The sequence below is a fragment of the Camarhynchus parvulus genome, chromosome 22 (assembly GCF_901933205.1).
Source record: "Camarhynchus parvulus chromosome 22, STF_HiC, whole genome shotgun sequence".
Taxonomy (NCBI): domain Eukaryota; kingdom Metazoa; phylum Chordata; class Aves; order Passeriformes; family Thraupidae; genus Camarhynchus; species Camarhynchus parvulus.
In genome coordinates, this window is record NC_044592.1 from 2,935,916 (window position 1) to 2,949,964 (window position 14,049).

The 14,049-nt window shown below is 45.1% G+C and overlaps 1 protein-coding gene across 1 annotated transcript; it reads right to left on the reverse strand.

The window, feature by feature from the left end:
- Positions 1-414: 414 nt before the first annotated feature.
- PLAT (plasminogen activator, tissue type) lies at positions 415-14,008 on the reverse strand. Its single transcript, XM_030964230.1, has 14 exons — positions 13,767-14,008; positions 8,173-8,274; positions 7,760-7,799; positions 7,221-7,352; positions 6,819-6,932; positions 6,280-6,454; positions 5,636-5,727; positions 5,206-5,380; positions 4,778-4,863; positions 4,147-4,342; positions 3,514-3,650; positions 3,285-3,425; positions 2,755-2,903; positions 415-1,545 (listed from the first exon to the last, which is right to left on the reverse strand). The coding sequence occupies exons 2-14, from the start codon at positions 8,251-8,253 to the stop codon at positions 1,387-1,389; spliced, it is 1,677 nt and encodes a 558-aa protein (XP_030820090.1). The 5' UTR covers positions 8,254-8,274; positions 13,767-14,008; the 3' UTR covers positions 415-1,386.
- Between the last annotated feature and the right edge of the window lie 41 nt (positions 14,009-14,049).

Here is a 14,049-nt window from a genome sequence, read left to right on the forward strand (position 1 = left end):
TCTGGGGGGGAAGCATGAGGTGCAGCTGTGTACTTCAGTTACAAAAGATGCTGGTGTCAACTAGGGCTCTGAAACAGCTTGAGTATGACAATGTCAGCTGCAAAGTCAGATGGGAGCAAGCAGGCAGTCGTTATTCTTAGATCTTGTCTCAAGATGGTGCTACTGTGTGCTGGAAGAGGACAAGTAGGGATAAAAACTCTGTAAGAAGTGGGAAAGCTGATGTAAAGATGGAAACCATCTCAGGGATTTCTGAGCTACTGATTGATGATAAAATTAAATTAATTTTGTACCCTCAATACAATATTTTCCTTTTGTAAAATGGTAGTTACACCTTTTTTTTTTCTTTACAAAACAATGGGACAAAAGAGAAGCTCTCGGAGAGGCTTCACTCTTAGGATGTGCATAGATGGCACTTAGCATCATGTGGCAGCTGCAGTGCAAGGCAGTAATGCTGATTACTGATTCTGGTTCATGGTGACTTGGTTGTACCTGTCCTGTCTTCTGTTAAAGGACAAAGGCAGCCTTGTGGTATCTGATTTGGCCTTTACTTGTGGATGTAAATCTAGCAGGCACTTAAAACAGCTACCGATGCACTTGTCCTTTGTTTTGACCTGCTGCACAGCAGAGAACTTTTGCTTCATATCACATGATAATGCATAGAAATTTAATAGTCAAAAAATATGCATTGATTCTGTGGCAGATCAAGCCTGTGTTAAAATTTTTACCTATTCCATTACCAGGAGCAAAACCAAGTGAAAGAATAAAATGTCCTAATAATTAAACCATCCTGAATTTGCTCAAAGTGTTTAAGAGTTTAAGCTCAAACTCAGTTAATTAATTGGTTCCCAACTGAAGAAGTAAGTAGTATATTAATCTGGAATTAAGCAGCCCATGCCTACAGCTTTTTTTCTTTCTATTGGGAACCAGCTTCTATTGAAATCAGCTTAAATTGACAAAATCAGATGGTGTAAGGACAGAGCTTAATGTCTTCCAGTTGTACAGCCAAGTAAGGAGGAAGATGAAGCTTCTCAGGAAATTAAATGTCCCCTTCAGTTCACACCCATTCCTAAAACAATACAATTGCTAAAGAGATGCATGATCTCTCTTGGCTTATTCACTCAGGGCCGGAATTAATTTTTTATTGTACTTATGTGATTTGATGCAAGGTGAAAGTTTGGTGATGTTGGGGAAAAGGATGATTAGCTTCTAATAACCTGTAATAGGGAAAGTATTATGAGAACATGCCCTTCCTACACACTGCAGTTTGTCTTCCTATTGTACTAGAAGTTGTAAGTATCTGGACAAACAGGAAGCTCTGTCAGCACACTTAGAGAAGGAAGTTTTGAGGGCATGGTCACAAGATTGGAAAGGGTTCATTTTTCTTTCTCAGAGCTTCATGGTGTCCTGAATCCAGTCAAGATAACGAATCACTTTTGTGTAAACACCAGGAATGTCCTTACGGCCACAGCCTATTCCCCAGCTGATGATTCCAATCAGATACATCCGATCATCCTTCATACACACCAGAGGCCCTCCAGAGTCGCCCTACAGAGAAGCAGCACATTAGTAACAATCTCTTTGTTTATTTTTGCATTGCTTTTCCCACCCCCACTGGCTTTAGGGGTGCACTAGTGTTTACAGAAATACCCTGTGTAGCATGCTCACAAATCAAGAGCTCTTCGTTGTCACAGACATATTTTCTGAAAAATCCTTTTGCTAGGATCTTTTCTCCTGAGAAGCTGAGAGGCCTCAGAAAATAAATGTAAACAACAATTATCTGCTGCTGTGGAATGCAACAGGTGCATCTTTGATTGGTCTCATGTGCTTGTTTTTAATTATTGGCCAATCACAGTCCAGCTGGCTCGGACTCTCTGGTCAGTCACAAGATTTTATTATCATTCTATTCCTTTCAAGCATTCTGATGAAATCTTCTATTCTTTTAGTATAGTTTTAGTATATCATTTTCTTTTAGTATAATATATATCATAAAATAATCAATCAGCCTTCTGAAATATGGTGTCAAGATTCTCAATCCCTTCCCTCGTCCTGGGACCCCCTCAAAGACCACCACACTTAGTAACAGTTACTTTTACCTAAGTCACTTTCATGTTCCAGACTCCCTCAATGCTCCTCTTATGGGGAGAGACACAGAAAAATGTAACACTAAAGTGTCTTAACTTTGTACGGAGCTCACTTATGAAATGCAGATAAAATGTTGAAAAGGAAAAAGAGAGGGAGGCCCTTGTTCAAGCTATAAAGATCAAAGGGGTTTTATACTGCTATGTGTAACAGTAAAGCAAAATTATTAAATAGCTGTTTAAACAGAAAGGATGTGGATTGAATGCACGCCTTCCTTTTTCACCATGTCATTGCTCTCTAGCATCTTTCAGCATTTATTTATTCTTTTCTCTACTTTTCAGTAGAGGGGCACCCCCTTCCTTGTACAGAACCTCCTGCTGAGTGTTTTGCATGTTCACATAACAGAAAATAGTAGGAAATGCTGGGGTGGGTTTTCCTGTTCAGTTTTGTGGTATTTCCTGTATTTGGGATTTTCAGCTCTGTGTTGCTCTGGTTTGATTGCTTAAGTGTTCCCTGCCTTCCCCTCCATGAGAGGAAGAGAAATGAAAGAGGAGCCACCAGTTCTGTTCATCAAAAATCTACGCATAACTTCTTTAAACTATTTTCTGAAGCTTTTTGTTTAGTTAGCTCAAAGTACAGAGAAAAGAAAAGTAAAAAGAACAGAATTGGGTTTACCTTGCAGGCATCATCAAGGTGCCTTGTGTCTCCTGCACATAACATGTTTTCTGTGACTGTCCTGTTGTCCAGGTACTGTGCTGTGCACCGACTGGCTGGGAACAATCTGACGTGCCCTTCCTTCAGGTGCTCTGAGTAGAATGGAGAAACTGGAAGAAAAATGACAAAATAAATACGTATATATGTCTGTGTGTGTGCATATATATATGTTTTTTAAAAGTTGCAATTCCATTTTCATAGTTTAGGGGAGAGTGAACAGAAGTAGCTCTGTGGCTGATGTCTCTCCTACCTTATTCATTGTGCCATTTTTTTTTTAGTTTTGTGGATACTCTACTACTAACAGAACAACCCTACAACTGACAGAACTGAGATGAATAACTTACAGCAAAACTTGATTTTGAGTAACTCCCACACACATTTTTTAGTGCTCATATAAGCCAATATGTTACATTACACATTCAGTGGTGCTAAAGGCTTGAATTCTTTGAGGGCAGAAGCTCTGGACATGTCCACATGTATATTCTACTTACATTCTTCATTTTTGCCATAACCAGAGATCTCACATTCAGTCCAGTCAGGCAGCTGCAGCTCTGGGCTGGGGAGGCAGGCTGTGCGCACAGTGCCGGTTTCCACAGCACACTCTTCTGCATCTGAGTTCAGCTGCAACAGAGCTGAACGAGGAAAAAACACCCCCATTTCATCAATCACAAACTTGAGCCAACCGCGACCTTCCAGCCACAAAGTCAGAGAAGTTCTTACCAATGTCATTGTTGAAGTTTTCTGGGTCAAATCTCTGATGCACAATGTAGTTCTTCACTTGAAACTTCTGTTCACTTTCCTCTGGAGTTGCTCGGGAGGTCCTACCCAGCACAATCTTCAGCTGATTTGTACTAAAGCTGAAGCAAAGAGAGTCTCTATTCCTGTGTTTACTGAAGATGTGCTATTGGAAAGTCTGCTTTTTTTTTTTCTTTTAATTTTTTCAAAATTTATTTTTACTTTAGCTCTATTACTGCTTTGTTTACCCAGGCAGTTTGACTTCAAAGTGACCTATTTACCTTCATTTTTGTTCTATGTGCTTACAGCCATCAGGGCAAAGCTTCTCTGCCAGCCTTTTGCTGTTCTCAAGTTTCAGATGGTTCTGCATTGTGTATTGACAACTTTGTTCTTAAGGTATCTGATACTCTCCTGTGCTACCTTAATGCCATCCTGCTAGTTTGCCCAATCAAATGCCCCTCTGTAATGCTCAGCACAATGAACTATAATCTTTAGTGCAGACTTAGTGGGATAAAGAGGGTTTTCCCCCCAAGTCTTATACCCTTCCAGTAAAGCTCTACTGGATGCTTCTATTTTCCAGACTTTTTCCCTCCAGATAGTACTGAATCCTCAACTTACCCTTCCTCAAAACAGTGAGCAGCTGACAAAACCCAGCAGGAGCTGATCAGAATTCCCCCACAGAGGAAGTGCTCTCCAGGCACTCGGTGATACTTCACAAAGATGGCAGCTTGCCATGGGTGAGCTGCAATGTCTGCAGAGGAACCACCTTGAATCCTGAACTGCCGTGCTCTGCGCTGCCGTAAGCCACAGGTGGCTGTGGATGACAAACCCAAAATGAGAATTTTTGCTCAGGCACTCTTGCTTTCAGTTAGGGTTAAGAGCCTCCTAGTCCATGTTGAGGCAGCCTGCCATGAACTATTTAGTATTTGAGTCATCCCTGTTTCCTAGGAAACTTGTATTCTGATTTGAAAAATACAGTAAGGAAACCCTGCCTTTCCTGTTCTCCATTTCAGCAATCTTCCCTTCTGGCAGACCAAAAGGCACTTCTGTGAGAGTGGAGCTACAGAATCTATTTCTGCTCCAAAAAGCTTTTCTTGTTTGTTTGTTTAACTCCAGCTCTTTGTTCACTGCAAGATGCTGGACTGTAATACAGCTTTTTTTTTCCTCTAGATCTTATTTTAGTACAGATGACATGCAGGACAGTAAAGCTTCAAAGATAGAGAAGAATGAGGAGTGCTGGTATCCTTACAGCAATTAGGCACATTGCAGTACTCCCAGGTGAGCTGATTTCCTTTCAGGACATGGCACCAGGGCTTGCTGTCATTATCAGGATTCCTGCAGCACAGGAGAGAGAAGAGCTATTTTTATTAGCAGATCTGCAGAGAGTTTGCAGAGACCTAAAGGTGTCAGACTGTGACCCAAGTTTATTCTTTTTGATTTTTCTAGACATACAGAGGGCTCTAAGGGCACAATAAATTTGCACTTGCAGAGTCTGATCTTAGAGAAGCATAAATAGGTCAGGTGGAATAAAAATTACAATTGGGAGTGAGTTTCATTGTCACCACTAATGCATTTTGTGTGCTTTACTAATCCATGTAAAGGACTCGAGCCTTGCCTTAAGAGTACTCCAATGCAGTTTGGTGGGTTTTTTTTTAAATTCTATAACCAACTACATACCTGCAGAAATTGTGACTACCAAGGCCCAGCCGGTGAGCATCTCTTCTCCAAGCAGTATATACCTTGTTGATAAGGATTAGAGAACTCCACTTCAAACAGGTAGCTCCAGAGCTGGTAGCACTGTGGCTGCCACGGTAATCTGTGCCTCTTCCAGAGCTGCAGTTGATGTTCCTAACTTCAATAAGAAAGCTGCACGTTAACAGATTGATGTGAACCTGTCAGTTGTTCCTAGGTGTGATTTCTATCAAGGCATCTATATATTACCTCTGTGTATCACATCCTCTCAGTGTCATAAATACCAAAAGCCTAAATACGATATAACATGAGAGTCTCAACTTTTTAGGCTACAGAAATAGCCCAAGTTCACAGAGAACCCTTTATGTATGCAGTGAATAATGGAAATTCCAAAGTCCATTCCCTGTCCGTGTACCTTTTGAACAGGAGGGCACATTGCAGTGTTCCCAGGTGTACCTTCCCCCTTTGTAGATGTAGCACCAAGGTCTGGAATCCTCATCTGGGTTCCTGAAAGAGTCCCAATATCATGCATCATTATAAAGCTACTGCCAATACATATATATATGTCATGTAGGCCATCCCTACTTCACTAACTTAGTCCTGCTCTGCAGTGAAGATGTGGACTGAACTGTCAGAAGTTGCTAGAATTCCTGTTTTAACTATAAAACTGTGGAGTTGAGGTGAAGATGAGATGGCAAGTAGCAGGAGTGGACAGCATGTTTGTGCAGTTTAGGTCATGTACAGAAAAAACACTCGGTTCTTTACAGTTTTGACCAGAATTTGAAGCAGTAAGAAACTGAATTACAAATGGAGTTTAGGGAGGGCTGGGAAGGGCCAAGGGAAAGACTGTGGGGTGAGAGATACTTGCATTTTGTAGTCATCCAGTCTAGGAAGATCTGAAGTTCAGATATGTCTACAGATGTTGCAATTACTGCACAGAATCTGCACCTGTGCAGAGTGTTCCCTGCTTGGAATCTGACTACAGCAATCAGCCATTCTTTTGCTCCAGGCTCTCTGAAGGCTGATTGCTGTGGCTCTGACCTTCCATCAGCCCCTCACCTGCAGTAGTTGTGATTGCCCAATCCCAGCTCAGCAGCATCCTCTCTTTGGCCACTGTACATCCAGTTCACCAGGCCGTCACTATTCCAATTTAAACATTCAGCTCCACTGTCTGTCGTGCTCCAGGTACCCCTGTATGTGACTCCAGTGTCTTTGTAGCATTTAACTTCAGTATCTGAACAAAAGGGAGCAAAATGTAAGGACAGCATCCAAATTCTTTCCCAGACAGCTTCCCTAGTCTCTGTTCTGCTTAAACTCGGCTCTCAGACATCTTGTCTAGTAAGTCAGTGAAAATGCTCTGTCAGGCAGACTGTGAGTGGACATGAAGGTCTTCAGTTACAAAATCCACAGTTTTATTAAGAGACACCTAAAACAACCCAGGTGCCTTAAAAGTTCTTTGTAGTTATAGCTTTAGAATAAAAAAAGACAACTTATTAGAGAGCCTGGCCTACAGCAGGAGCTTCTGGGTACCTCATCCTTGTGCACTGCACAGCTAACATCAATAGCACTGCTCACAGCAGCTGATGTGGTACACTCACCTATTTCACACTGCTTCCCTGAGAAACCTTGGTGGCACTGGCAGATGAAGAGCTGTGGGGAATAATAGGCCTGTGAACATTGGCCCCCATTGTAGCATTTATTTCTAGTGCAGACTGTGGAATAAGCAAAAGCCAGGAAATACTGTTAGATTTCAGAGAAGCAAGAAGCTGGCAATGTATACACACCTTTCATTTTCCTGTCAGTCTCCTTGAGCCTGTTCTGTTTTACCCTGCCCACCTTTTTATGTAGTGCTTCCATTCTTTCTTTATTTTTGTTTTCATTTCTATCCTCTTTTATTCCCAGATAAATTTTCTGTGCAGTAACTGTGTCCCTGACTGTTCTTCTTTAGGATGATTAGATGGACAATCTCTCACCATTTCCTTTTCCTTTGTCATACATACCTCTGACAGGCACAGTGTGGCAACGACTCCGACCACTGTCGCACCTACAGTATTCTATTCTGCTCCCTGAAAGCCTCAGCCAGGTCCCCCTGTGCTGGTAAATTTCTGCAGATGAATTATCTGTGCAAATGGCTGTAAGCAGAGAAAGGAAATCCTCTTTTAGAGATTCAGGGAAAAGACCTGGCTGAGCAAAAGGACTCCCTTCTGTTTCCAGGAGAAAAGTGAGAGAAAGATGGGAGCATCTGTCTAATGGGTTGCCCTTTTTCCTTCTCAGACCACAGCTGGCCCATCTCTCTCTCTGCTGTGCTGCCAGATGCACTATTCCACTATTGACTGGCCTCTTTTTCTTTCAGGAAGAGCAGAGGGAAGGGAAAACTTTGTTGTGGATGGTATTAACAGTCTGGTATTTTGCTTTCTGAATCCCTCATCCACATAACCATGACAAAAAGCTTTCAGGCTCTGTTTCTTCAACATCACTTGCTTTTCCCTCCCGTGTTCATACTGCTCCAGCTAACATGGTTTTAGTTAGCCTGGCTTACCTCTAGATCTGGCTCCTCGTTTGAAACGCACGTGTAAGCCCTGCAAGCAGAGAAGGTGAATTCTGTGAGTAACTGCTCTCTTAAAAATACGAGAGAACAAGTACCTCCAAAAAGTCAGTCCTTTTCTTGAGGGAATCAGGGAATCTCTGAGGAACTGTCTGCCCTCCTGTCAGTCCAGTGAAAAGTGCCTCTAGTACCTCAGGATGGGTTCCTAAGAATTTTTGTAAATAATTTAGTTGCCATGGATTGCCAGGTGATTGCTTGTCACTCAGATGTAACATTTATTCCTCTGATTTCTAGTGAGCTAAGCAGACTCTCCTGCCTGATGCAGACAGCTGGAGTCAATGCTAAGGAAGTGCTGCTGAAAATACAGGAAGATGGCAAGAGATTGATTTGATGCATCAGCCTCTTACCTGGCACTGGGCAGTCATGACTGCTGCCACCAGCAGAAGGAGACATGGGAGTTTCCCTTCCATTCTGAGTGTTTTCCACATCAGTTCCAAATCTCAAATTACCTGTAGAGACAAAAAATAAGATGTTGAACAAAGGAGTTTTACAGTGTGTGTTTTCTCTCTTCCTTTTAAAATATAATATCTCCTCTACAAACCAAGAGCTGGGAGTGTGATAGAGTAGCAGGCACGAGATACAGGCAAGAAGCTACAATTTAATTTCCAGTCTCTAGGATTGCCCTGTAGTTCCAAAGATTTGAAATAACATTCCAGCACTGTTGCCCACACCATCACCTTTTTATCATCCATGTTATATGCAGAAAGCTAACCCAATTATTTGAGAAAATTACTACTTCCAGAAATCATGAGCTCAGACTTTGTTTATATAAAGGCAGAGAAGGCAGCTGGATAACAGCTGGTGAAACTGAAGTATGATAGATGAGTCATAAATTGGGATTCAAGGCTAATATGGAGCAAGACTCTGTGGTTTTTTAGTAGTTTTGTTGTTGGGGTTTTTTTTGTTGTTTGTCTGTTTTAAAATTTGTTCAAAGCAAAAGGCACAAATAGTCCACTTTCTGAAGCAGAACCAAGAGTACTACAGGATGTGATTTCTCATCATCAGTCTGCAAAAAGAAGGGACTTAAGTTGCAAGTCAGACTGAAAAGATTCACAAGAACATCTTCTAAGAACCCTAATTACTCCATACTTTATCTTTGGGTCACATCTTGATGATAAAATCCTTATAATTTGGAGCATCTCTCAGCGATTTTATTGGTCCATAGATTTCACAGTACACTTTTTATATACTTTCAAGCCATTTTTCACCTCTTAGGAAACATTTTGCACCGTATAGCAAACCTTTTTAAAAGTGGTACAAGTGATTTTCAACTCATTGATTTTCAACATTAATTTCAATTGAATCCGAACCAAATCAGCAGCATTCCCAAAGCCAAAGTGAATGATCTGAACTGCTCCAGTCCCTTGGTTTCTGCCCTAACCCTGCACAGTGTCCTTTCTCCCTGCAGCTGCAGCTACACAGGCTTGTGTTCTGCATCCCACAGTGACAATATTTGTTGGTATCACGGGTGATCTTTGTCGTTATCTGTGGAGAAGGCTTGAAGTTCTTACAACTGGAAGAAACAAGATTCTGGTAGCTAAGAAGCTTTCAGGGAAAGCTTTGTTCAGTGAAACTACTTAGATCACAGTTGAGCTGCATTGTTAGAATTCCTGCCTGGGAAACACAGTAAAGAACTGTTGAGACCTTATTCTAAGGTGCTGCTGCTAAGATGCCCCAAAAACAAGGCAACACCATGTTTTTTTTATTTTATTTTTTGGGGATTTTTTGTTTCTTTTGGTTAGTTTTTTTTTTTTTTGTGGGGAGGACAGCTAGCCTAACTGATAATCTTGGAAGAAGTCCCAGCTACCTGAAACCTGCAGATCATTTTCAGAGGGTAGCAAGAAACATCTTTTTAAACTTAAAAATGTCCTTTTTATATTTTCTTTGCCTGGAAGACTGACATGAGGAGTCTCTATTTAAAAAGCACCTGCAGGCTTAATCAAGTTCATCTCATATATTCATCTGTACAAGCAGGTTCTAGCTGTACACAGCAAGTGTTTTTACTGCAAAATGCTGCAGAGAGACCCTAGAACAGACTTCTGTTTTTGGGGGAAAAGAGCTAAAAATCCAAAAGAAAACAAAAGATGCTGTAGCCTTTGAAGATATTGGAGGAAATGAATATTTTAAAGTCTTTGTTTCTGGAGTCATTCTCAGTATTTCCTGTGGTTTTGGCCACATTTAAGGAGAATCAAAGATGACTCCCCCCTCCTCTTCCTCCTCTGTGTCCCTCCATTATCATGCTTTGGACCCTGGGGTGAAAGGGTCCAAATTTATCTCATCTCCTCCTGGGAAGATTAGATAAATTCTCCTTTTGCAGCTAGTTCTCTGTGTCTCCTTACCTTATCATCAAGTTATTTGTCCATAACTCTTAAGTTCTTCTGCCAATGTCCTTTGTGCAGGAGACTCCTCCTTGCTTAACTGGCCAGAGCCTGAGGCTGTCAACGCTTTCCCTGGAATGCTTCAGCTTTCTTGAAACAACTGAAAGTTTGCAGCTTTATCTACACTATGAATCTCTTCAAAAGCAGGAAAGCAATAGCTCAGTTAGGTAACTATCATGGTGCTTCACTTATTAAATTGGGATTTATTCAAAATTTATTAAATATTAATATTTAATCGTATTTCATGGCAATGCCATTGATGTTGAAAACAGGAAATGCCCTTTTTGAAACAGGTGCAGAGTAGTGCCTACCTTTTTTTTTTTTTTTTTGTTTCTCTTCTGTATTCTCTTGATTTTCTTTCCAGACCAGTCTGGCTTTGTGTTTCCTGTGTGTCTGCTCTGATTTCTCCGTTCTACTCGCAGCGCCACTGGAGGGGGTGGAGCGTGCTGGTGGAGCTGGGCCATGGGGCGTGCTGAACGCATCCCACCCCTTCCCGAGCATCCAGGGCACGGTCCGGGCAGGGGGATGGTCCAGGCAGGGGATGGTTCGGGCAGGGGGGATGGTTCGGGCAGGGGGATGGTCCGAGCAGGGGGATGGTCCAGGCAGGGGGATGGTCCGAGCAGGGGATGGTTCGGGCAGGGGGATGGTTCGGGCAGGGGGATGGTCCGAGCAGGGGATGGTCCAGGCAGGGGATGATCCAGGCAGGGGGATGGTCCGGGCAGGAGGATGGTCCGGGCAGGGGGATGGTCCAGTCAGGGGGATGGTCCAGGGAAGGGGATGGTCCGAGCAGGAGATGGTCCAGGAGGGGATGGTTCCGGGGGGTGGTCCGGGCAGGGGATGGTCCAGGGAGGGGATGGTCCAGTCAGGGGGATGGTCCAGGCAGGGGGATGGTCCGGGCAGGGGAATGGTCCAGGGAAGGGGATGGTCCGGGCAGGGGGATGTTCCAGGCAGGGGATGATCCAGGCAGGGGGATGGTCCAGGCAGGGGGATGGTTCGGGCAGGGGGATGGTCCGGGCAGGGGATGGTTCGGGCAGGGGGATGGTCCGGGCAGGGGGATGGTTCGGGCAGGGGGATGGTTCGGGCAGGGGGATGGTTCGGGCAGGGGGATGGTCCGGGCAGGGGATGGTTCGGGCAGGGGGATGGTCCGGGCAGGGGGATGGTTCGGGCAGGGGGATGGTTCGGGCAGGGGATGGTCCGGGCAGGGGGATGGTCCGGTCAGGGGATGGTTCGGGCAGGGGATGGTCCGGGCAGGGGGATGGTTCGGGCAGGGGATGGTTCGGGCAGGGGATGGTCCGGGCAGGGGGATGGTTCGGGCAGGGGGATGGTTCGGGCAGGGGGATGGTTCGGGCAGGGGGATGGTCCGGGCAGGGGGATGGTCCGAGCAGGGGGATGGTCCAGGCAGGGGATGGTCCGGGCAGGGGGATGGTCCGGTCAGGGGATGGTCCGGGCAGGGGGATGGTTCGGGCAGGGGGATGGTTCGGGCAGGGGGATGGTTCGGGCAGGGGATGGTTCGGGCAGGGGGATGGTTCGGGCAGGGGATGGTTCGGGCAGGGGGATGGTCCGGGCAGGGGGATGGTTCGGGCAGGGGGATGGTCCGGGCAGGGGGATGGTCCAGGCAGGGGATGGTCCAGTCAGGGGGATGGTCCGGTCAGGGGATGGTTCGGGCAGGGGGATGGTTCGGGCAGGGGGATGGTCCGGGCAGGGGGATGGTCCGAGCAGGGGGATGGTTCGGCCAGGGGAATGTTCCAGGCAGGGGATGGTCCGGGCAGGGGATGGTCCGGGCAGGGGGATGGTCCGGGCAGGGGATGGTCCGGTCAGGGGGATGGTCCAGTAGGGGATGGTCCGGGCAGGGGGGTCCGGGCAGGGGGATGGTCCAGGCAGGCGTCCGGATGATCGGGGAGGGAGCCTGTGCAGGACGGGAGGAAAGCTGCTCGCTGCCGTGCTGCTGGATTTCACATTTTGTTCGTTTTGTTCTTTCTCTTTTCCAGTCAGAGAGCAGATTCAGGTTTCAAAACAATTTTTTTCCCCCATTGAACACCTTGTTGTTCAATGTACGTATCCCTTAGGATGAACTGTCCTGTGATGCTTCTAGGAGTGTGAGTGAAAGCACAGCTGTATTATTTCTATATAATTATATATATTATAATATATATATTTAAAACATATAAATAATAATATATAAAAATATATATATATATTTATATATGATATAATTAGAAGTCTGCAGTATGTAGACTTAGCCCTAATAATTTCACACACAAGTGTGCTGTATTCCTAATTAAGATGCTTGGCAGAGAGGCCCTGACCCACTTGTGGAGCAAAACATGCCCTGAACAGAGTCATGGGAGAAGAAACAGTCACGGGAGCTTTCAAGTTAAATGAGCAAAACTTAGAACTTTAGATACAAATAAGGAACAGCATGTTCAGGGCCAGAGTTAAATGTTCACTGATATTACTCATGCTAGAAAATGAAGATTTATTCATCAGAATGTGGTCATGAGGTATGCAGTTATCAAAGTGTGGCAGGCAAATGTGATGATCAGTTTCAGAGCTGATCTTAGGGCACTGTTATGCAAACAGTCAGTGCTGCAATTGTTACAGTGATGAATGTGTCCTACCTGCTCGGAACTGAGGATGTGACACACTAGCAATCAAGCTCCTGACAGAATTTAGTATAAGACATAAAAACCAGTATGTGAGGGACTTCCATTTGCAGAAGCAGCTCTGTGGAGTCCTCATTTGGAAAGCACAGCACTGGTTATTTTGCATAATGGTAAAGATGAAATGCTGGGTACTCTGTGTATCTCTGTTTATCTCTTCTCTGCATGGAGATCTATGTCAAGATTATAAAATTTATTTCTCCAAGAGTCACAGTGCTGGTGATAACATTACTGCCATAAATCTGATTTAAGTGTAGCTGCATTTGACTGTTCCTGGACTTCCAGTTGTTGAGATTGAACACTGCTGAGCGAGCAGGGGCTAATTTATTTTATTTTTAAAGATAATAGCCATTTGACTTCTAGATTAAAGATGCTAACAAACTAATGGCCATTCGGGGAAGCTTTCAGAAATTATTTCCTTTTCACAGCTTAAGGACCACTATAACTGTCTACAGAGTGTGATGCCATTTGTAGGGCTTAACATATTTTAACAAAGTGTCTGCTCTCTCAAGCACCATCTACTGGCTTTTCTCTAAGTCGATCCTCGGGATAATTTCAGCCGGACTGTTCAATGGCAGTGATGAAGTGTGACATCGTGACATCCGCGGCAGGTCCATGTCACCCTCTGTGCCCGGTGGCTTTGGCAGGTCCAGCGCAGGCAATTGGAGTTGTGGCAGATCTCGGAGCGCACTTTCCACCCCCGTACTCCCGTGCGTCTTTGCAGCGGCATTAAAGCACCTCACGCCAGCCAGCCCAGGAGGAAGAAGCATCCAAACCCGATGTAATGCCCAGAACAGCGCTTTTGCTCGGGCGGTGCGCTGGGAAAACCAAACGGCGCGTTCCGGATTGGCAAATTTTAGAGATGCTGCGGGAAGAAGACGGCAACTCTGCAATTTTACTTACACAACCCACGAGCTGTCCTCTCCTCTCATCCCGAGCCCCTGACTCCAGGCGGTATCGCGGCTATCGGGGCGGCCCCGAGCGCCGGCCCCGCTCGTCCCCTTTGAGGGCGGCGATCGCGATTGCACCGGGGCGGCCCCGAGCGGATGAAGCGCCTGCCCCGCTCGGCCCCTTTGAGGGCGGCGATCGCGATTCCACCGCGACGGCCCCGCGCGTTGCCTTTGAGGGCGGCGATCGGGGCGGCCCCGAGCGGGCCAAGGGCCGGCCCCGCGCGTCCCCTTTGAGG